This window comes from Anabrus simplex, chromosome 13, assembly GCF_040414725.1.
Source record: "Anabrus simplex isolate iqAnaSimp1 chromosome 13, ASM4041472v1, whole genome shotgun sequence".
NCBI lineage: Eukaryota > Metazoa > Arthropoda > Insecta > Orthoptera > Tettigoniidae > Anabrus > Anabrus simplex.
Genome location: NC_090277.1, coordinates 26607568 through 26632491, shown reverse-complemented (window position 1 = coordinate 26632491; position 24924 = coordinate 26607568). Strand labels below are relative to the sequence as shown.

Sequence of the window (24924 nt, the reverse complement as noted above, 5' to 3'; positions counted from 1 at the left end):
CGATAAAGCTGTCAACACGACGCTGACGTAGTTCAGCACCTTCAGATACCATTGAACTTAGCCGAGGTCGAACGCACAGACATATTGTACGCTCAGAAAGCCAGTGCTGTACCATCTGAAATGGGTGAAGGAGGAGGGAATTTATTCATTATTCGACGAGTTCGTTTACTGACGAACTCAATTTTATAGAATTTCATTTAATCACAAAATATTTAAAAATACTGTAGACCTAATTATCTTCATCAGTCCTTGTGTCTCTATGTCAGATTTCTTGATAGGCAAAACTATAAAATAAAATAACATTTAAAACAATAGACTGTAGGCCTAAATTGCCTTCATCAATCCTTGTGTCTCTATGTCACTTTTCTTGGTGAGACACAAAACTATGAAATAAAATAACATTTAAAACAATACACTGTAGGCCTAAATTATCTTAATCAATCCTTGTGTCCCTATGTCACTTTTCTTGGTGACACACAAAACTATGAAATAAAATAACATTTAAAACAATAGTCTGTAGGCCTAAATTATCTTAATCAATCCTTGTGTCGCTATGTCACTTTTCTTGGTGACACACAAAACTATGAAATAAAATAACATTTAAAACAATAGTCTGTAGGCCTAAATTATCTTAATCAATCCTTGTGTCCCTATGTCACTTTTCTTGGTGACACACAAAACTATGAAATAAAATAACATTTAAAACGATAGTCTGTAGGCCTAAATTATCTTAATCCTTGTGTCCCTATGTCACTTTTCTTGGTGACACACAAAACTCTGTCTGTTAGCTCATCAGCCCAGAGGCTGGTTGGATCCTCAAATAGCACCACCAAAGGTTATGCGGTTATAAGGAAACCGCAAAAACCAATGGCAGCACCAAAATGAGGCATACTAGGCAAGACGAGGAGTGAGGTAGTTTGCCATTGCTTTCCTCACTGGGTCAGAAAGTGCTATTGCAGCACGACTGACCCTATGAGCAACACCTTTCATAACACTCAGATGCACTAGTCGTGCTCTGAATGTCAATACTCAGCACCACCCATACCCCAGCAGCTTCCATATTGTCACAGCCATGGATGAGACTGGGACTTCGGTGAAAGCTACACTTTACTCTGGCCTGTGCCAAGGGATGGATACAGAAGTACTGTATCCATCAAGAAATGGCAGCAGGCAACACACAAAACTATGAAATAAAATAACATTTAAAACAATAGTCTGTAGGTCTAAATTAGCTTAATCAATCCTTGTGTCCCTATGTCACTTTTCTTGGTGACACACAAAACTATGAAATAAAATAACATTTAAAACAATAGTCTGTAGGCCTAAATTATCTTAATCAATCCTTGTGTCCCTATGTCACTTTTCTTGGTGACACACAAAACTATGAAATAAAATAACATTTAAAACAATAGTCTGTAGGCCTAAATTATCTTAATCCTTGTGTCCCTATGTCACTTTTCTTGGTGACACACAAAACTATGAAATAAAATAACATTTAAAACAATAGTCTGTAGGTCTAAATTAGCTTAATCAATCCTTGTGTCCCTATGTCACTTTTCTTGGTGACACACAAAACTATGAAATAAAATAACATTTAAAACAATACACTGTAGGCCTAAATTATCTTAATCAATCCTTGTGTCCCTATGTCACTTTTCTTGGTGACACACAAAACTATGAAATAAAATAACATGTAAAACGATAGTCTGTAGGCCTAAATTATCTTAATCCTTGTGTCCCTATGTCACTTTTCTTGGTGACACACAAAACTATGAAATAAAATAACATTTAAAACAATAGTCTGTAGGTCTAAATTAGCTTAATCAATCCTTGTGTCCCTATGTCACTTTTCTTGGTGACACACAAAACTATGAAATAAAATAACATTTAAAACAATAGTCTGTAAGTCTAAATTAGCTTAATCAATCCCTGTGTCCCTACGTCACTTTTCTTGGTGACACACAAAACTATGAAATAAAATAACATTAAAGCAATAGTCTGTAGGTCTATATTAGCTTAATCAATCCTTGTGTACCTATGTCACTTTTCTTGGTGACACACAAAACTATGAAATAAAATAACATTTAAAACAATAGTCTGTAGGCCTAAATTAGCTTAATCAATCCCTGTGTCCCTACGTCACTTTTCTTGGTGACACACAAAACTATGAAATAAAATAACATTAAAGCAATAGTCTGTAGGTCTAAATTAGCTTAATCAATGCTTGTGTCCCTATATCACTTTTCTTGGTGACACACAAAACTATGAAATAAAATAACATTAAAACAATAGTCTGTAGGCCTAAATTAGCTTCATCAATCCTTGTGTCCCTATGCCACTTTTCTTGATAGACAAAACTATGAAATAAAATAACATTAAAACAATAGTCTGTAGGCCTAAATTAGCTTCATCAATCCTTGTGTTTCTATGTCACTTTTCTTGGTAACACGCAAAACAGTTTCCCTTCTCGTGCCTCTTCATCACATTCTTGGATAACATGTCTGATAACCTCCCTAGCTTCGCTGTGGATAGTCTTTCCTTTCTTCCGGCAGGGTTCCATAATAGTAATACAAAGTAGCACTATAATGACATAAATGTTTTATAACACAGTTATGTAAGTCTCAATATATAAATCGCTGTTCAACATTTACAACACAGAGACAAGATCAACACTACCGAACTGTTCGACTGGCCATTTGTATCATCAAAAGGAGACTGGCTGCTGGCTGGCTGGCTGACGATACTTTTAGGAAGAGCCATAGCCGAGACGACAGAGAGAGAAAGCTGCTCCCCCGTGTCCCACCTCACGTCCCGCTAGTCTTCTCTTCAGCTCGCATCTATATCTGTCATGTTGGGGTACTAATCAAAAGTAGCAAAGACTCACAGTGTCCCACACATGATGGTGCTACTCACAAGTATTGTACGTCGTACAGGGAACGCAGACCTATGGTGTTTCTCACACAATGCCACCACTCATATTCAACGCAAACCGATGAGGTTCCTCACCTAGGTGTACTAACCACAGGGACCTGTACTATCCCGTGGTGTTCCTCACACAGTGGGTACTAATCACAGGCAACGCAAACCCACGGTGTCGCTCATATAGTGGTACAATTCAAGGGCAACGCCCAGGCTCGCAGCGTTGTTCACATGGGTACGACTCACGGGTACCGGAAACCCGCCGGAGAACCTACTCACTGCTTACACTACACACAAACCTATTTCGTACCTAATATGGTGGTACTGCCCGCAAGTAAAGGCGACCCATGCTGTTCTCCGCGTGATGGTACTAATCAAAAGTAGTTTCATGGTTCTAAGACAAACATCCCTTGGTCGCCCCTTTTAGTCGCCTCTCACGACAGGCAGGAGATACCGTGGGTGTATTTTCCGTCTGCGTCCCCCACGCACAGAGGGTAGAGAGAGAGAAAAAAGAAGAAAGAAGGGATCCGTCACTTCGAAAAATGAAGTAACGGACAAAGAAAGGCAAGGGCCACGAAGGGCTTGAAAATGAAAGACTCGCTAGGCCTCGAATGCTCTAATACCGTCGGAGTCGGAAAAGAACAAGAGTTGACCAAGGGAGGTCGGACAGGATAGACGAAAGTGAGGAGCCTGGCACAAGTAAGTGGAAGCAATGTAAGACTCAGCTAAGGGACCCGTGGACGCCAATCCACACTCCCAAGTTGAGAGCCCCTTGGGCCCCTTTTAGTCGCCTCTTACAACAGGCAGAGGATACCGCGGGTGTATTCTACATGTGCGTCCCCCACCCGCAGGCGGTAGTGTGTTTGGTCCGCGAGTGGTATTTTATTTCCCTCAAGTCCTCCGGCAAGCCGGTTAGGACCCCCCCCCCCGGGACGCGCCACGTGGGAGTATCACCTCTCTACCTGCTACGCCAGCGTAGTAGGTCGTGGAAATTTCAAACAAGCCAAAGGAACTTAACCAAAATCAGGGAATAGAGAGTGAGCTACCCTCTCGTGTTCCATATCAACTTGATTTGGAGGTAACTATGATTTTGTAACCTTTTTCAGTTTGCAATCTTTGTAACTTATATATTCTCTCCATCTAGTAACCTCAGCAGTATAGGCTTAGCCTCTGTAACTTAGGGCCATATGCCCAAATAGGGTTTTAAGTTTTACATTCCAATTTTAAGGAGAGCAAGTGTCCACCTCCTCACCATTTTGATTTTTGGACCAGTAACTTAACCTGCTGTTTTTCACAAAGTCCTCGTAGAATGGGTACTTGATAGTCCTGTTTAATTCTATTTCAATACTTTCATATAAAGATGTTAGACTGTTGAGCATACAAGACGGTGAATACTGCTTGAAACTGTAAAATGTAGGTTGTGCCTTTGATAGGCCCGGACATTTCTGGAAATAGATTCCTAAATGTAAATTTTATAAAGCAAACACGCTCTTTGTATTAATGTAAAGGTTGAATGGTGCCTCTGGAAGGCTATAATGTGATAATGTTAGGAGAGTAGTCTCCTGGATAATTTCGTGGAGCAAAAAGTGCTCCTGGAAGATTGTGTATTTTCGATACTCTGTTTCCTAGTGGTGTAAAAAGAATTGGGAGAACCATCCCCTTGACTATTTGTTGAATGGAGCCGCAGCACTCATGGTGAATGTATAATTATGCAGCTTAGGCTCAAAGTTGTTAATTAAATATTATTCAATTTTCTAAATTGTTACCGAATCTTATGAACTTTGTACCTGAATTGTAAAGTTGACATTTTGAAAAGATACCAAAAGATATCAGAGAAAGAAATGTAGCCCTAATTTTAAAGTTTTAAATTAATCCTTTGAATATCTAATATCGACACGTTCCTGCCCGCAATTCTTTCACCTCTCTCCACCACAATATTTCAGCAATAAGTGGTAGCAGAGCGTGGTTGAATGGTTCTGGATAATGCCCCTTTTGGCGGCCCCTAACAGATATCAACATCGAAAACACAAAAATTTGGGTTGCTGGAATTTTCCAAATGTTGTTACATTTTCCATCAATATGTGTGGTCCTCGCGAAGTCCTTGCTCCTGGGTACTTGCGCAAGGAGGAACTGATTTAAGAACATCGAATTAGGAAGGTCCAGTCTGGCGCCAGGGTTGCGGCAGATATTGTCAAACTTAAAGAATCTTACGAGTTTCAAATTTGTATCCCAGTATTTGGGGAGAAGGAAACTGATGAGGCTCTGTCCACTATCACAGGTAACACCACCAAGCTCGCTAGCTTCTGTTGTTAGTTTTTTTGAAGGAGGTGATCCTTCTGCTAATCAACTTAAAAGGGTTCAGGCTAGACTGTTTCATTTTTATAATGTGGCTAGGGACCTATTGTCTCTAAAATTGAAGGATGATCATGCTAAGGATGCTAGTAATTTGGTCGAACACCTGTCTGACATGTCTAATGGGTTAGTCAATTGTTGTCCGGGGCCGCTAATGCTAAAAGCGACCGTGTTCGTACTGTAAACTTGTCTACGGAAGAGGACTCTCGTAGGTCTATAGAAAGTAGGAAATTAGTGGCTACTCAACAAACATCTGCCCCATCGGAACCAGTGTCAGATCATCTAAGAGAACTTCCACCTTTCTTTAAGAGTAATGCAGTGTTTGATCCTTCTCAGCTTCCAATGCCGTCCTCTATTATGTTGCCAGGTTTCAGCAGCTTGCACCCGCCCATTAGCCATGTTTTTTAAAGGCATATGAGAGTTCTCGGTAAATTCCACTAATGAAGTAATATCCTTGTTAAGATTCTTAGTCGAATTTCAAGATCATGGTTAGGTATTTCCTCTCTTTCACTCTCAAATTCTTCAAATAATTTACCCCTATTCCATAGGCGTCCTCTCAGACAAAACTGTAAAAGCATTAGCTGATAGATCTGCGATAGAAAACTTCAACGTCCACTACTTCAGAGTACAGATGTTAGATGAGAATCTCGCCAACTTTATTCAAGATATTAAATTTTCTACTAGGGTATTGTGCAAACCATTGTAGAAGGAATCTCCTCTCCTTATAGGTCGCACTGATGATTCGCTGCTCAACCTCGAACCTTCTCAGAACTTGGGGCAATGTCAGTATCAGCCGAAGGAATGAGGTATGCTGACACTTTACGAGTGACCAGGGAGCGCCCTCCATCATCTAATAGTTCTCGGCCGTCTCCTCGCCAAACATCCCCACACGCAAGTGTTATGCGTGCGGATCAACGGAACAGCTTTGGAATAAATGTCCCTTGGTCAAATCGAATGAAACTAGGAATGGAGCAGGCCCGTCTCAAGGTTGATTTAAATGCGGGTCGTTTTCCCATCTAGCCAAGAATTGCACTTCACTTAACAGCAGACCTTCCTGTTAGTCTTCTGGTGCTGCGTCCACTAACCTATGAGATAGGAAGTGACTAGTGTCATCGGCTGAGTGACGATGTTTTTCCAGAGGCTTAGCCTCCGTTAAATTAGGCAATGAATCCTTTAAGGAAGAGACTTCATGTTATTTATTATTTGAAGGCCCTAGGGAATGGCTAAAGATAGCTTCTGAGATACCAGGATGCGTGCAATATCTTAAAATTGAGGTAAATAACAAACCCGTTACGGCACTAGTATATTCAGGGAGCGTTAGGTCTATTATTTCTGAGGAGTGGTACTCTAAGTTCAAAGACTGTTGTAAGTTTCCAGACTATTGTTTGTCTTCTATTATATGTGTTTCAGTAAATACATCTCCAGTAGAAATTTCAGGCTTCATTTTTGCTAAAGTTTGAATCTTAAAATTTACATGAAAAATTATGTTATATGCGGCTAAACACATGTCTTGCCCTGTAATATTGGGGACCGATTTTATGTCTCATTAAGGGCTGCTGCTCGATCTCCAGAGCAAGTCTTGCGCATTCAAGTTCTCTAGAAACATCATTATTTCTCTTTCGAAATGTAATTCTGTGTCATTTTTTATCTATTTCGCCTACCCAGAGTGAGAATTTGTTAGATCTTAGGCATCTACCTCAGGACCAGGCTTAGAGTATTCGAAAGTTGTGTCAGTCATTTCCGGATATATTTTCGGAAATCCTTGGTGTCACTGACCTCATAGAGTACAAGCTTGATCTAACCGACTCTATTCCAGTCAGGTTTACTCCTTATAGACTATTTCCACCTAAAATGAAGGCTTTTAAGGAAATCTTTGTTCAGATGTTAAAAGATGGTATTATTCGACCTTCAAAGTCGGCGTATTCATCGCAAATTTTTCTTGTACTGAATCCCTAATGAACCCTTGACTTACCATTCCATCGTTGGTCGGCCACAGGTTCTACAGTAGAGCAATATTGAACTCTTAAATCTTGGGGTCGTTGCGGGAATAATTCGGTCACGATCTTTACCAAACGACGGGGTTCAGAAGAGAGCCTAACTACTTGAAATGAGGAGCAAATATGTGCTTACCAACTTTCATTGAATCAATTAATTGCACACAAAAAAATTTATTTATATAAATCCTTGATCAAAAAATTATTAATTATTAAATGTTTCAAACGCAGTCACATTGCATAGCGTTATTTTCATTGATTACAATATCGACGAATTTTCTTCGAAGGAAAATAGAGATCTCACAGATTAGTGGGCAGCGAAACTTAAAACGTGAAAAGAAAACCTGAAAAACGGGCACCTATTGATCCAAACGATAACTAGGAATTAATCCACACGATCCGTGGAAAATCTGACCTTTAACAAGTAGAATGCCTGATTTACACTTAATTAAGGTTATCCACCAGTCGAATACCCTTTCGGATACGGAAACACCCGCCAAATGGACCCTTAAACGAACCAAACTATCAGTTGCTATGAATAGGTTGAGAAATATTATTGGAAAGCATGGTGTTCACTACAAGTTAACAACAGCATTCACAATTGAAAACAAAATTCCACCACGTACTGTCATTTCATGACACCCTTAAGTTATAAAATAAACCCGATGCTAAACGTGCATCACCCAAACAGCTGTTCAGAAGAAACCAACAACACGATCCGAGAGGACCTTACGTTACGTCGTTCTGAAGGAACAAAACTGTGAAATGCAGGAAACACTTATTTATCACGCGTTTAGAAGAAATGCCAAACACTGAAGTTAATTAAAAAGTGGTAAAAGACTTGAAAAATATTATTATAAAACCAACTTCCAGGTTATAAATGGTTACGTTACGCTTAATAAAATTTCAAGTCCACATGGTAAATTAAAATGAAACATAGAATTCTTTCCTTTCTAACAATGACTACCATCACGGATCCATCTACTTATTGTTTGTCCCAACACACTACCTACAAGTTATCAATTGACCACACTCAATTACGTATAAAAATGAAAGAACGACAAAAATTAAAAATAAAATATATCACCGACTGACGAATCGAACCCGCATTCTTAACTCAAGTCTCACACTAATACGCTGGGTATCAACACACACACTATCAAAGCAAACGGACGTCAGAACGACAAAACAATTAAGTCCGTAAAATAAAAATACTGAAGTTCATTGAACTCAAACACGCATGGCGAACTGCAGTAAATATTCAATCACCATTAACTCAGCACCCAATATTGGACAACCCTCACATTCCATTAGTGGTTCCATAATCTTAGGTAAATACCTTCTAGCTGGTGAGGGCTGCACGCAAGCTTGACATCATTATTACTGATCTAACACTCTTCGCAGTGCATACACTACTGCAGACACTACCATCGCCCAAGTCACTTCTCAAAAACATCTAGTCTAAGACTTGAGTATGTGCAGCTGACTTCCCAGACCTATCGTCGGGCCTACCTAATGTCTGCACACCCTAACACTAACCTCTATGTACACACACCTTCCTAAACCTATCGTTCAGCGTGAACCGGGACGTCTCATCATCAATATACTCCCAGGATAACATGTAACGTCCTAAATCTATTGTCGAGCGGAAATTGGGTCGTATACGCTTCCTCCAGCATATCAGGCGAAATCGTAACTTCAAACACAGTCTTAAGATATTTTAGCTGTAAACCTGGTCGAAACTAATAACACACAACGAAACAAATCTTGCCACAGAATGAACGCAAGTCGGGATATGCAACTAAGTCCCTATCTTGTTATTAAAACGTGAAATTGAAAATAAATAACGCGTGGTGATCAATCCACAACTGAAACACGATCTCAGCATGCGCAATGATGTTTGGAAAAATAATAGTGAATTCCAACACACGTCTAATATTACACGACCATCGCCAAACAATAATCATCACCACCGCAAAAATCCATACTGTAATTTTAGGGTGAAGCCCTCACCTACCGTCATTATTCCAAATATCCATATCCATGACTATCCAGTGAAACGATTTCCAATGAATCTACACAGCCAAACTATCGCTTTAAAATGTCCAATATCTCATCCCACAATGTTTCCGATTTAATGATAAATTATTGACTCGTAATTTTATGAAATTTACAGATTGGAAACTTGTCATTACAGTCAAATAACACCAACCGTGTATTCAGAATGCTCTTCTACTCTTGAGGTCATATGAAATAATAGTCATTATGCTGACTTTACGTAAACTAGTTACTTGGATTTTTTTAACTGCCACGAGCTGCAATCTTCACCAGAAATCGTTTTTCACTTGGGATCTTAACCTGAAATCTTAATACTCATCTCGAACCAACCTTGTTAGCCGTTCCGGATTGTTAGCGGAATATACTACAGCCTGCCACATACAGCCTGTCTCAAAAAAATCTTCGCCATCAGCAAATATAGCCTGTGTCAAAAATTCATTCTCATCGCCTTCTCACGGCGGTATTATATGAAATATACAGGCTGCCTCTGCCTTCAACATCTATACACCTCTTATCTCAACATACCAAAATTCCGACACAATCCTTTTTCCCTGTTGCAAGACTTTTCAAACCTCAATCCTCTCGTGACAAACAACATTTATTAAAAAAAATATTTTCATTTTTATTTTTACTACAACTTTCGGAACTCAGGAATACAACACACCGTGATTTTCCATATCACCGACATACACGATGTCACAAAATTTTACTTCCCATGAATAAAACACAACTTTATCAGATTTCGCTGGATTTTTTCTAGACACACACAAACCTTATTGAACATAATTGTTAAATCCATTTTTAACATAGAAAAATTTTATCCCGCGATATATATTATTATTATTATTATTATTTCGACAAAAAATTCTGAATTCAAACGATATTCGAAATTAAGACATTCACCACGACTACGTTATCGTTATCACCTTCCTCATTTTACGCAATTTGGACAATATCCCAAAGAATATTAACACAATATTTAAACTTCGCACTTTATAGTTTCTAGACGTGAATTTTACAACACTGAAGAGTTCCACACGACTACCAGAAATGTAATACATTCGCCTGATCATTATTAAATACCAACCCGACACACGCATTGACAGTTGGTTGGGACAAACAATATTCTAACTACAACATTGATAAAAAAAAGTTACAGACCTGTGATCTTAGCCGTCATCCTGGATTTCTGGCTGCATCTAGCCAGCAGACCTTGCGCCTAGCCTTCCATGTCTACATTTACCATCATCTTCTCATACATATAACTTAAATTACACAATAATTTACACTCGGGGTCGATTGACGCCGCAAGCAACGCACTTTCAACACGTTTGCCCTTGTAACGAGCTCGCTCCTCAAATGGCGACTGACACAATTTTCTCAAGAGTCTGCTCTCGTTCACCCTACTGAGAGCCAGGTGTTCGAAACAGATAAGAAACCAGGCCCCGCGGCCAACTCCCAGACTTCTCGTTGACAAATATTAGACGCACACACTGAATACAGAGAGAAACTCAACTGCTTATTCACTCAAATCTCTTAACTTTCAAAGTTTCCATCAACGGCAGCTCAGAAAGTTTCTATCATCTTCTACTTCAACATTATATTTGAACCATAGACACGGATATGGAATTAGTTACTTGGAGAACAAATCTCTGCACTTTCCTGCTGACGTGTGACGTGAGCTTCGCCGTTCCGACAGCCAGACAGAGAGTGTGAAATATACGGAGGGAGATTTCTCTTATACTCTATGGGAGGACGCTACCCACACCATGCAGCTTGCTTGTGTAATATGCTAATCCCGCATCCCTTTGACCAAATCTCTTGCAATTTGTTCTATAACTTCGGACAGACTTACGATTTATTACGGTGTTAATTTCATATTTTTCCCATACTCGCAACAGGCGAAATGAATTATTTCTGCCCGGGCGTTTCGCGGGTTTTTCGTCATCAATTGGCCCTGCCACGTGCCGCTGATCCGCGGGCCGGACGCAAATTCTTCTCTAGGCTTAACTGCATTTATATTTACCCTGGGGGTTCTATCTACACATATGGTTTAAGAATAATTTAGATTCCTTATTTCTGGATTTACTATGTCGCCAAAATCTCTCGTTATGAAGAATTTCTTAAATTTGATAAATTGTTCAATATTCGAAGTGCACCGAAGTGTCCCGGTATTTCACGACCTAGCGGCTTGCTCAGACACGGAGAGCTCGTTCCCACGAGACAGCCAGACTCTTGAAATAAAAACATAGCTGCTCTCAAAAAGTAGTTCGTAGCTTTTCTTGTTTCCCATGGTATCGCAAGACTAAGTTCTTCACCATCCTAAATCTTAACCAGGCATATAATCAGATACCTCAGGCAGAAGAATCCAAACATCTAACGGCTTTTGCCACTGACTGGAACGCGTATGAATACAACCACGTGCTTTTCGGGCTCCCCACGGGCGCGGCTGTCCTTACTAGACTGCTGGATTTGATCTTCTCCTATATTAAATTTCAATATCTTTGTCTCGATGATGTCGTGTTTTCGGAGACCTCTGAAGAACACTTAGATCATCTGAAGGAAGTTCTAAATCGCTTTCGTAAGGCTGGGTTGACAGTTAAGTTATCTAAGGTAGCTTTGTTAAGCCTTCTATGTTATTCTTAGGGCATATTGTGTCGCCCGATGGTGTTTTTATCGCCCATTCCAGAATGCATGCTATTTATGACTTGAAGCCACTGAAGGACGCCAAACGAATTGCTAGGTTCATAGGCATAGTGAATTTCTTCCGGAAATGTATTCCTAACTTTGCTAATAGGGAAGGCCCCCTAAACCTACTTTGTAGGAAAGGTGTCAAAAAGGAAGTGGGGCCGTCGCAGCAAGCTGCGTTTGTAGATATTAAGTTAGCTCTCTGTAACGCCCCAGTATTAGTTATGCCAGATTTCTCTAGGAAATTCATAGTTCAAACCGATGCCTTTTCATCTGCTATTGCCGCTGTCATTTTTCGAGAAACAGAACTCGGATGGAGGCCTATTGCCTATGCGTCTACGACCTTATCGGCTCAAGAAGCCAAGTACTCAATGTACGAATTAGAAAGTTTTGCAGTCCTGTTTGCCTTGGAGAAGTTCCGTCGTTATCTACAGCATGTTAAATTCCAATTAGAAACAGACAAACAAGCTTTATGTTGGGTCCTAGCTAGGCCACGCCGAACTGGACATATCGCCCGTTGGGCTATCAGAATTTCTGCCTTTCAATTCAATGTGCGACATATTCGACGATCTGAAAATCTGGTGGCAGATGGACTAAGCCTCATGTTTTCTAGTGATGTTGAGACCAATGAACAGGGGGATAGTTCTTCTCCTCCCATGCCCATACTTCTAGTGTTAGTGTTGCCCGTTACGTGCTGAGGAATGGGATTATGTGCTGCCCTCCGAAGCACGATCAGAAGATGAAAGTATTTATTTCTGCTATTCTTGTGCCCAAGATCTTCAAATACTATCATGAGACCCCATTAGTAGGGCACTTAAGTACCTTCAAAACAAGAGAGAAAATCAGAGAAATGTTCATCTGGAAGAGTATGGACGGCGAAATCAGAGAAATGGTTAAAACTTGTAAATCTTGCTTGCTTCGTAAGCCCACATTGTCTACCAAAGCTAGGGCTATTGTCATCTCATCAAGCATCTCGCCCCATGGAGCGCTTGTACATAGACTACGTCGGACCTTTCCCTCAATCGAAGGGGAACGTGAATAAGTACATCCTTGTATGCGTAGACGGCTTCAATAGATTTTCATGGTTATTTCCGACTACTCAGTCTACCATTTCTTGCCTTAATACTATCTTCGCTTCTTTTGGTCCTTGTCAATAAATAGTTTCCGATAATGCAACATGTAACTTATTCCGAAAATTCTGTTTTGATTTGTCCACATCCCATGTTACTACTTCTGCTTATTACCTTCAACCATCTCTGGCTGAGCAGGTCAATTATAATCTTAGATCTCGTTTGATAGCTTTTCATCATGAAGATCATTCCAGGTGGGATACTTCGCTGCATCGGTTATCTTCTGCTCTATGTTCGGCCATTCATGAGTCCGACAAGTTCACTTCTGCCTCTCTCATGTTTATGTTTGTTCCAAACGCGCCATTGTTTAATATTTGGCCCCTCAATGAGATATTGCCAATAAGATCAGATGCCTGTGGAAGAAGGCTAAAAGTAACTTTAAGGCTTCTTATGAGAAGGATAGAGAGAGATATGATTGTGGACCGAGGAACACCAATTTAAAGGTCGGACATTAGGTTAGGGTTAAGAATTTTGTAACTGCAGGCAAGCTTGCCCCCAGATTTCATGGGCCATGTATTATTTTGGATTTCTTAACACCGGTCACACTTTCGGTGAGCAACTCAGCCATTGAGAGCATATTTAGAGTTCACCTTTCGCAGATTAAACCGGTATAACCTTTTGTTTTGCAGTATAGGCCACTAAGTCATGGCAATAAGGAAACTACTATAATTATTTTTTTACAGCTCAGTAACTTAATGTTTATTATGTAAATCTATTTGTAAGGGGTAGGGGGAGGCCTTCTGCCCCACACATATACATCTAGGGTATTGTCTTGTTGCTGTATATCATCCTGTACAAAACTTCCCCTCTAGTAAGGTTTATTTTCTCCCGTTGCCTGGCTGACATTAACTTTCCCCTGCCTCCAAAACCAAGCCTGCAATACACACACTTATCCTTGATGCCACTTGCCTCATCTGAACCTGCAGCCTTAAAAATAAAACAAACTCTTGCTCTCCATTATACATCTCTGCCGCCAAGTAAATTACTGTTCCAGTGCCCTCTCTGTCATCTACAGCCGAGTTCGAACATCTGGCGAGTGATGCTGGCGTGAGGTAAGGGCCCAACCTGCTCTGGCCCAGTCTCCTTCATAAGAGTGTGCTGGAGCACCATCCTTTCCAACAAGGGCTGAGGTGCGGTAACCCAACAGCCTTGGAGCAGTGGCTCTTTATCCGGTCTGTGGCGACCATCACCATGGCTACCCCTCTCATGGTGGTGGGAGAGATATACCTGAGGATACTTGGGGGGTCATGGGGACCCCAGGCCAGTATCGGCAGTGGCAGCCACTCTGGATGTCAAATAGAACTGTACATCTCAGACTTCTACGGCCTCAGAAAGACTTCAAGACTTGCTTTCGACATAATGCATCACAAATAAACTTTTATCAAGAAATTTTCTGTCTGTCAAATTCAACTTCAATTTTTTCTAAAAAGGAAAATTTTACACTGTGTCACCCGAGGCAGAACTCTTGGGTGGAAGGAGGTCTGTACCGGAGGTACACCCGCCCCGTACATTAAGTGAAGCGCCTTGGAGAATGACATCAAAAATCTAAAACTTGCAACAACTAATACAATAAGTTTTGATATTTCTCTACAGATGTCTCTAATATAAACTTATGTTATGCCCTCCGGTGTGAAGATAGACTATTAAAAATGTAAAGCAATTTTGTATTCTAAGGTTTCCTAAACTGAAGTGATTATTCTTTGTTTTTGGTGTGTTAAGGTTCCCTTACAACACTTCTATCTCTTCCCGCCAAATTGAGAGGTGAGCCAATAGAAAATTGTGTATAATTATTTTTCATCCAATCTCAGGTTTCTGGTACTTATTTGATCACCCAATAAGAATTTGGGATGTGTCGGGCCTTAGCCCACAGTTTTCTGGAACTTTCCTCTTGGGTAGAAAAGCTGGCACTTTTTCAGACCAGTTTGTCTTATTGATCGTTCCAGTCTAGAGAGTTTGTGTTTATCAAGGAAATGGAGGCGCCTCGTCCATCCTTGAGAAGTCCACCAGCTCAAGGTAATGGCAGTCCAGGTTTAACTAAGTGATAGTCTTTGAAAGCTAGCTCGAGGGGAAGGTTTCAAATCTTTGACAATGTAACTTTAATTTTTTTAATGTAAATTCAAAAATTGAAGTGTAAATTACAAACAGGCCAAAGGAACTTAACCAAAATCAAGGAATAGACAGTGATCTATGCTCTTGTATTACCTATCAACTTGATTTTGAGGTACCATTTTATACCATTTTACAGTTTGCAATCTTTGTAACTTAAATATTCTCTCCATCTAGTCACCTCAGTAGTATAGGCATAGCCTCTGTAACCTCAGGTCATAAGCCCAAATAGGGTTTTAATTTTTTCATTTCAATTTTAAGAAGCCCAATTGTCTGCCTCCTCACCATTTTGATTTTTGGGCAAGTAACTTAACGTGTTGTCTTTCACAAAGCTCTGGTAGAATGGGTACTCGATACCTCTGTTTACTTCTATTTCATTCCTTTTCGGTAAAGATGTTAGACTGTTAAGCATATGGTAATTCTAAATTCCCATGGAGGGAATTAGATATTTTTCACCAATAGAGCATATCAAAAATCAGATCAAAAATTAGATGTATGGCTTTTCAGGCGTTTGCTCTATTAACCAGCATTTTGTCTTAGGCCTGACACTAGACTCATCAGAGTGGGATGTGTCAGACCCTACCCACTTATGCTGGGGTGTATGCAGGTGAACTTATCAGAAGCCTCTTATGTGGCACAGTCTGATAACTGCATACGGGAGATAAAACTCCACAATGGAATTAATGCTCGCCTAGCGATTACAAATGGTAATTCTAAATTCCCATGGAGGGAATTAGATATTTTTCCACCAATAGAGCATATCAAAAATCAGATCAAAAATTAGATGTATGGCTTTTCAGGCGTTTGCTCTATTAACCAGCATTTCGTCTTAGGCCTGACACTAGACTCATCAGAGTGGGATGTGTCAGACCCTACCCACTTATGCTGGGGTGTATGTAAGACGAAATGCTGGTTAATAGAGCAAACGCCTGAAAAGCCATACATCTAATTTTTGATCTGATTTCTGATATGCTCTATTGGTGGAAAAATATCTAATTCCCTCCATGGGAATTTAGAATTACCATTTGGAATTGCTAGGCGAGCATTAATTCCATTGTGGAGTTTTATCTCCCATATGCAGTTATCAGACTGCGCCACATAAGAAGCTTCTGATAAGTTCACCTGCATACACCCCAGCATAAGTGGGTAGGGTCTGACACATCCCACTCTGATGAGTCTAGTGTCAGGCCTAAGACGAAATGCTGGTTAATAGAGCAAACGCCTGAAAAGCCATACATCTAATTTTTGATCTGTTAAGCATATACCGTAAGACAGTGAATATGGCTTGAATTTTTAAAATGTACGTTATGCCTTGGATAGGTCTGACATTTCTTGAAATAAATTCCTAATGTTAATTTTATACAGCAAAGATGCTCTTTCTATTAATGTAAAGGTTGAATGGTGCCTCTGGAAAGCTATAAAGTGATAATGTTCAGAGAGTAGTCTCCAAGATAATTTGTGGAGCAGAAAGTGCCCTTGGAAAATTGGGTATTTTGGATACTCTGTCTCCTAGTGGTGTAAAGGGAATTGGGAGGTCCGTCTCCTTGACTATTTGTTGAAAGGAGCTGCAGCTCTCTTGGATAATCTAAAATTAGGGAGCTTCAAGCTCTCAAACTTCTTAATTAATTATCATTCAATTTTATAAATTGGTACCCAATCTTATGAACTTTTTACCTGAATTGTAAAGCTGAGATTTTGAAAAGATACAAAAGATATCAGAGAAAGAAATACAGCTGTAGTTTCAAAGTTTTGAATTAATCTTAAAATGTCTAATAATGACTCATTTCAGCCCGCATGTTATTTCACCTCTGTCCCCCACAATATTTCCATAACAATCTGTAAAGTGGACCCATTTAATCTACAAATCATGCTTTGTTGAATAGAATATATGAGTAACTATATGTGTGTTCTTTTTTGGAACTTGCTTTTTTCGCACCAATGCAGATAGGTCTTATGGCAATAAGAGGCATAAGAGTTGGAATGAAAAGGCCATGGCCTTAATTAAGTTACAGACCCATCATTAGCCTGATGTAAAAATGGGAAACCATGGAAAACCATCTCAGGGCTGCCAACAGTGCAGTTTGAACCCACTATCTGTCAGATGCAAGCTCAGAGCTGCGCGGACCTAACCGCACGGCCAACATGCCCTGTAAACAGTTCATATATAGCTTTAAAGGGGACATTCACAACTTGAATAAGTGGTCTTTTAATCAGATGTAGTGATCTATTGTTTTAATTCAGTGTGAAATGAATGCCCCGTGTTTCTCATAATTTATGTGCACTCAGCATGGAGACCTATACCAGACCGGTTGTCAAGAGGGACCAGAGCCATAGCTATTGTTAATAATATTAATATAATGGTAATGAGTAAGTGGACCTATCTCTAGCCTTTGATAGTGGTCAATTTACAATACAGACCATAATGAAATGTGTAACTTATAAGTTGTTATCATTACTGATCGCAAGCCCTGCACAACCTGACATAGTCAGACTGCCATTTTTTCCGACAAGAGCTACATAGCAAAAGGGAGATGAAGAGAAACCCACTTCATCTTCAAAACCAAAAGAATGAATTCAGCTTTCGGACATGCTGTGCAAAATAAAAGATGCTTACTTGTAAATTCTGCATATATGTAATCATAAAAAGTATATTTAGTAAATTTGAGATTAGTATAGGCCTACAAATATATATGTACATTAAGAATAGACAGCAAGACACTCATATAGTTCCTGAACAACAAATAAAAGTAGAGTTATGTAACCAGTCAAATTCAAATTACTGCTAAGGGTTTAATTATTGTAATCACTATAAAGTTATCTGCAACGATACATACGCATGATTTATTTGAAGTTTCCTCAAAGCATACTGGTTCCTCTTTGATCTTATCCAAGTCCATTTTAAATAGCGTGTGAAGGTTTAGACGGTTTTGGGATGTAGATTACATCCACAGATCTAGCCCTGAAACATGAACAACATACACTCTTATTGCTGTTTTCTAGTAAAACCTGTAGCTTTAGGTGACTGTTGATATTTTGCTCATTGCCACAGGACCTCCAGTTTTACCTGGAAACTGAACCTCACAGATAAATATTTTCACTGAAAGAACATCCCACACCCACAGGTTGCAATTAATTTGCACACCCCTAGTGAAAAGCACATGACTATGCAACTTACACATCACCCACTATTCTGGGGGTCTAATGACTGGTGAGATGTACCCCCCATATAACCCTATCCTGTGCTATGCTGTATATTTTGTCCTCTTTACCCCAACTGACCTTTTGTTCGTAACAATTCGTTTTACATCACACTGACACAGACAGGACTTAAGGTGTTGTGGCTAGGAACAGGAAGGAAGTGACAGTGGCCTTGTGTAAGTTACAGTCCCAGAATTTGCCTGGTATGAAAATGGGAAAGCACAGAAAACTGTTTTCAGGGCTGCCAGGACCACTTCCTTACCACTCCCAGTCCTTTCTTATCCCATCATTACCATAAGTCCTATGTGTGTTGGTGCAACATAAATCCAATTGTAAAAATAAAATTCTACAATCAAACCTTCAATTAACTAATCATTTCTTTCTCAACTTGCAGAGCAAATGATCTGACTGTGAAGACACAACGTCCCCACCCTTTCACTCTACTAGCTCTATTGGCTATGTACATTCTGTACTGTCCTTACACTAGAGCCCAACGGTAATTCAGTTTCAATATAATTTTGAAAGTAACTATCAGGAATTTTCTGATATAGTGCATTCATTCTTCTTTCCAATCTGCAAACATTCTTGTGTGTGTTTGTTGTTTAAAAGAGCCAGCATCTATGGTCACCGATCGCAAACATTCAGATAGTACACGGAGAGCCCAGCCTTTTCCTTTACACTTATAAATTATGTAATTCATCCTGGATTATAATGACAACTGTGTGTAAGCCCTGTGCTTTATGTACTTTAAAAGCCAGTTTCTTACAAGGATATAGCCATAATTCTTCTCTCAACGCACAGTCCTCACCTGGGCCAGCAGCCTCTTTAAGGGCTACCATACAATATGTTGAATTCAGTAGCAGTTTAGCCCAATTCCTCATTGATCAAACAAATGATTTCATAGAGGATAACCAGGTACTCATTGGCAACTTTATCCCCGAAGTTGCAACCATTACTGACTATGTAACAATATATACTGTACATTTGTTACAAACACAGTTCCAAACTGGCTATGAACTACTTTGTTATAACAAACAGTTCTGAACAGGTTATAAGGTCCTTCGTTACAACAAACTGTTCCAAACCGGATATGAACTCCTTCAAAATTATCTTAATGAATGCATGCGAGTCAGAATGCTTCCTCAATTGTTTGTTAATAATGTTTTGTTGGAATAAGCAAATGGCAACTGTGAAATGTGTCAAAGCCCTCTACAAATTGTTAATAAACTTTTACTGATGGATGATGAAAGACCTCACTATTCCAATGAGAAGTACTCTTATGAAGTCACACCACTTACTGGTCGAATTGAATGTGGATGTATAAAACATGCAGTCCCTGGTATTGAATGAGGACTGCTGGCATTGAATGTAGTTGAATGTGGTTAGAATTGCATGAAGTCAGAAATCACAGTTCAGAACCAGTTCTGAACCTCTGTTGGAACAACAAGTATACTACTGCGCATGAACAGGCTATTCAGAATCAATTTGGTACCATGTTGGAACAAACTTCCATATATTATCACTAGAGATGGGAATTTGCCTATTTGCTTATTTTATTCCTGTGTTCAGAAATGTAGGCTTTTGAGATATAAATTCATTTTAGGGTCTTAACAGCTATATTTTGTTGGTTTTATTGTGCCTATAAATGCCTATTTCAGGGGTTTGTGCCTATTTTGATTAGAATTGCCTAGTTGTGCCCTTTGACCGTACTTTAAAAAAGCCAATTTTCTTCCAGTGCATTATATTGTAGCTAGTGTGCTCAATAGAATTATCTTCTCTTTTTTCAATATCTGTTTACCCCATGAACAAAACTGGCCATTCTCAGAAGTCACCAGAATTAGTTCTACGGAGATTTCCATCAGGAGAAGCGAGGAACAATTTGACCTCAAAGCCTTCAACCCCTCCCACCTCCTAAGACATATGCGAGAACCAGTCAACTTTGAACTATTTGGCACAACCCATATGCCCTGTACCTTCCTTTCGATGAAAACTGTTGTACGCGTACACTTTACATTCAGAACGTGTTGTGATTTATTTTGAAGTGGAAGAAAAAAAGTGTGTTTGCGGCAATGCCCAAAGAAAAATCGTCGAAGACCTACTGGCTGAAGCAGTGGATCACAGGGGATCCCAATTTTACTACGGATGGAAGGGTAGTCGGTCAAGCTTGCTGTAAGGAGGTAAGTTCATTTGTTCCTTTTATCTTTTTTGTGCATCCGGCTCTATGGCTAAATAGTTAGCGTGCTGGCCTTTGGTCACAGGGGTCCCAGGTTCCATTCCCGGCAGGGTCAGTAATTTTAACTATCAGTGGTTAATTTTGCTGGCATGGGGGCCGGGTGTATGTGTCGTCTTCATCATGATTTCATCCTCATCAAAACGCGCAGGTCACCTACGGACGTCAACTCAAAAGACCTGCACATGGTGAGCCGAACATGCTCTTGGACACTCCCGGCACTAAAAGCCATACGCCATTTCATTTCGTTTCATCTTCTTTGTGATTGAGAACTATGATCGCATTTCATTGTAGCACATATAGGCCTAGTTGTTTTGTGGCAATGCTGTATTAGTCATAACTTTCAATCATTTATATTGCTAAAATGTAAACAATAATTAAATTACTGAACAAGGAGTTACAACACCGCTGGTCTCTTGTCGCAGAATGGATGAAAATTAAATCGGTATTTTGAACTGTGATTCATTTCCTGTGAAAATAGGGATTTACAACTGAAATGCAATTTTTAAAACTCCCTTTAAAAATTGTGAACTCTATTACACTTCCGCTAAGACTTAGCGAAACATAGGTTGAAGATCCAATGTATCCCGGCTAGGACGATGCCACAGTGTGTTTTACAAGATTGCCAAGACTATTTTTATCAGACCAGGCCAGCGAAAAACCGTTGGTCTGGATTGGTGAGAACCGATTAGTAACTGTTGTGCTTGGGGGGGGGGGTGGAGGGGGAAACAAAGAGAGTCTGTGGGGCGTAAGTAGCCAGATTAACAAGCCTTTAGCATGCCCTCTAGAGTCTTGCTAAATTTTGACAAAAATAAGGTTTTCTTATGGCGACGATGGGATAGGAAAGGGCTAGGAGTGGGAAGGAAGCCGCCATGGCCTTAGTTAAGGTACAGCCCCAGCATTTACCTGGTGTGAAAATTGGAAACCACTCAAAACCACCTTCAGGGCTGCGGACAGTGGGATTCGAACCCACTATCTCCCGGATGCAAGCTCACAGCTGCGCGCCCCTAACTGCATGGCCAACTCGCCCGGTAAAATAAGGTTATGGGCGCATGTCACGACAATTTCAAATACGAGGTTTTTAATTTTCAACGAGTGTGGCGGCCTTGTGGGCACACATTATGCAGGATCCATTGCAGGCAACAGAAAATAGTCTTCATGACAGCTGACCCGGCTGACCAAAGCCAGGGAATAGAAAAAAATAAATTGTTCAATAGCCTGACATTTATAGTGCCTCCGTTTTCATTTTTCTGTATAAGTATGAATACTGCTAGGGCCAGCTTGGTGCGTCCTTGGCAAGCACAAAGAACGTATCTCTCCTCTACGCTACTCCAGTATCCTTTCACGTCTTTTTTCTTCTTCTTCTTGTTTCGTATAGGCCAGCTAAGGACCACGACATTCAACTATTGCATTTTGGAATGGGCTTTGATGTTTGCCCAGTAGTTGCGCATCCTCAGGCTGTGTTGCTCCTTCCTCTCCTTTGTCCAAAGGGCGCCAGTCTTCTTTGTTGATAATCTGTCCTGGAACTTCTTATGTTTAAGCATCTTCCTGAGTGCTGTACGATCCTTTAAGATTCCTTCTGTTATTCCCAGTTCCTGTAGATCTTTATTCACTTCCATCAACCATGGTGACTTGGTCTTCCTATTTTGCCAGTAGCTGAGAATCCGGTTGGTCAACCTGGTAGGATGCATCCTGTAGACGTGCCCATAGAATGCTAGGCGTCTCTTCCTTGCTACATTCGTTATTCTTTCACAGTACTTGTAGAGCTCTTGGTTAGGCCGTCTTTTATAACTGTCCCCTTCCTTGACTGGCCCCAGTATCACGTCTTTTTTATTATATTTTTCACCCGGTGAACTCGACACGATACTGCCAAATTACAACTGAAAATCCTTGAGGACATATTTCCATGTAAATGACTAATTCCCTTGTTCCTACTTTAAAGTTTTGTACTTCTAGATAGGTACATGATTTCTAATAGGGGAAATGCAGTTCTCTAAAGGATTGGCCGCTTTCTGACCTCACTTCTCATAAAAGATCATCCACCATCTTCTCTGGGTCTAACTAACGCCTTAGCATTCTCCTTGTGTACATGGCTCAATGAATTCATTCTCTGCTGTCCATTATTTGTACGCAAAGAAGTCTGAAGGACTTCTCTCAGCAGTTGGCGTTGTCACGGGAAATGTCACCACTATTTAAAAAAAAGTTCAACTGTTCTGGAAGCAAATCATTAAGTTGAGCTACTTCTTAAAGTATCCTCTAACGATTACTTTTTCCTTCGTTCGGCAACGACTCATGAACCATTCCTCTGTGAAGCAAAGGATGATTACAGTCTACATTATCTCGATGCAATTGTAAAATTGTGTCTTTGTTTGCATCACTACCAAGTGTAAACTCCTGAACTTCAAGCAAGAAATTGCAAGATGTGTCAAAACGGGAAGCCAAACAATTAGCAGTGTTGTCTATGATCACAAAGAAGACACCTGCATTTTGTTAAACCGAATCAAACTGCTCTACTGAATTTTATGATAATCAGATTCGTCATACCTGTTGGGAATCCTCTTCTTTCTAGCAGAGTGAGTGAATTAAATTCTGCAACTTCGATGTCCGTTCATAGATCTCGACGCACATTATGCAAGATCCATTGCAGGCAACAGAAAATAGTCTTCATGACAGCTGACCCGGCTGACCAAAGCCGGGGAATAGAAACATTAAATTGTTCACTAGCCTGACATTTATAGTGCCTCCGTTTTTATTTTTCTGTATAAGTATGAATACTGCTAGGACCAGCTTGGTGGGTCCTTGGCAAGCACAAAGAACGGATCTCTCCTCTACGCTACTCCGGTATCCTTTCACGTTTTTTTTTTAAATTATATTTTTCACCCGGTGAACTCGACACCATACTGCCAAATTACAACTGAAAATCCTAGAGGACATATTTCCATGTAAATTACTAATTCCCTTGCTCCTACTTTAAAGTTTTGTACTTCTAGATAGGTACATGATTTGTAATAGTCTTTTTTTTTTCATGAAACAAACACATGATATATACTAAGCATTATTGCCAATTCGCCCAACTGTAGAAATTTAAGATATACGGACAATGTAATTTATGTCAATTTTATTAATTTTCAGATCAAATCTGAGAAAAATACCACATAGATCAACTTAGAAATACTGCGATGCATCTGATACGAGTACAGAAATCTGTATCAACGCAGCCTGTCTACCAGTCCACTTCGGGCAGCGACCAACAACCACATTCTTCAGACCTATGCACTGTAATGTCGGGAGCTAATATGCCACTGCATAAACCGGAGCATCTTCAAATTTCAACAAGCTGCCGGGAGCAAACACCAAGTTGGAGAAGAGTGGCATGCCCCTGGTGGAGTCATTTAGGATTGTGCATGAAGTCAGAGGAAGTTTTGACCAAACATCTGGGAAGGCAGCCGCTATCAGCGAAATAAAACCAGATGAAGTGACTTCATTGAAGTGTTGTCCAATCACTTCATGCGATGTTGACAGATCTTTGTCACGGTACAAGAACATTATGCACGAGAAGAGAACAAGACTGTTACCGGAAAACATCGAAACGTTGCTTGTAAATTCCGTTAATAATAACTGAGTGTGTTATTAAATTATAAGTAATTTTTTCATGCCTATTTTGTTGCCTGTTTTACACGTTAGTGCCTATTGTGGCTAATTTAAGAGCCTATATGCCTGCTTATTTTTACTGTTTATAGTGCCTATAACTCTCGTCTCTTATCACTAAGAACGACAGCTGGGCAATTTTTAATGTAGCCAGCCAACAGTCGGCTGAAATACAGAATTATCTACCGCTGTTCTTTTGTGTTTAAATACGAACTGAACAATAAAGCTTACCTTATTTCCTATGACGCACCGTGCGATATTAAGTAAACGTAAGAAACTGCAATTATCTGATGAAGAAAATCTTAAGGGAAACAGCACAATCCACTGAACAAACCGCGACAAGATGTCGCAGTACGTCCGAAATGCACAATACAAAACACATGAATACGGACATTACATAACAACAAGCCAACCACTTCGAAAGTAAACCAGAAATAGCGAATAGCGCTTCTCACAACTTTATAACCAGTGCGTTGTTCCTCGACTGTATACATACACACCAGGTATAATTCACTTATCTCCAGCGAACTACTGTACAAGGATAGAAGTCATAAAGTCTTCTTCTTCTTGGTTAGTTGTTGGACATCTTTCGTAAGACGCT

General features: G+C 39.9%; 1 protein-coding gene across 1 annotated transcript in view; it reads right to left on the bottom strand.

The window, feature by feature from the left end:
- The window catches only part of LOC136885055 (uncharacterized), a 93630-nt gene extending 68957 nt beyond the window's left edge, over positions 1-24673 (bottom strand). Inside the window, exons 1-2 of the mRNA XM_067157449.1 lie at positions 24555-24673; positions 18082-18206 (exon numbers count right to left, since the gene is read on the bottom strand). Of these exons, the coding sequence (XP_067013550.1) occupies positions 18082-18144 (63 nt within the window). The 5' untranslated portion in view covers positions 18145-18206; positions 24555-24673. The remainder of the gene's footprint in view (positions 1-18081; positions 18207-24554) is intronic.
- Positions 24674-24924: the final 251 nt, after the last annotated feature.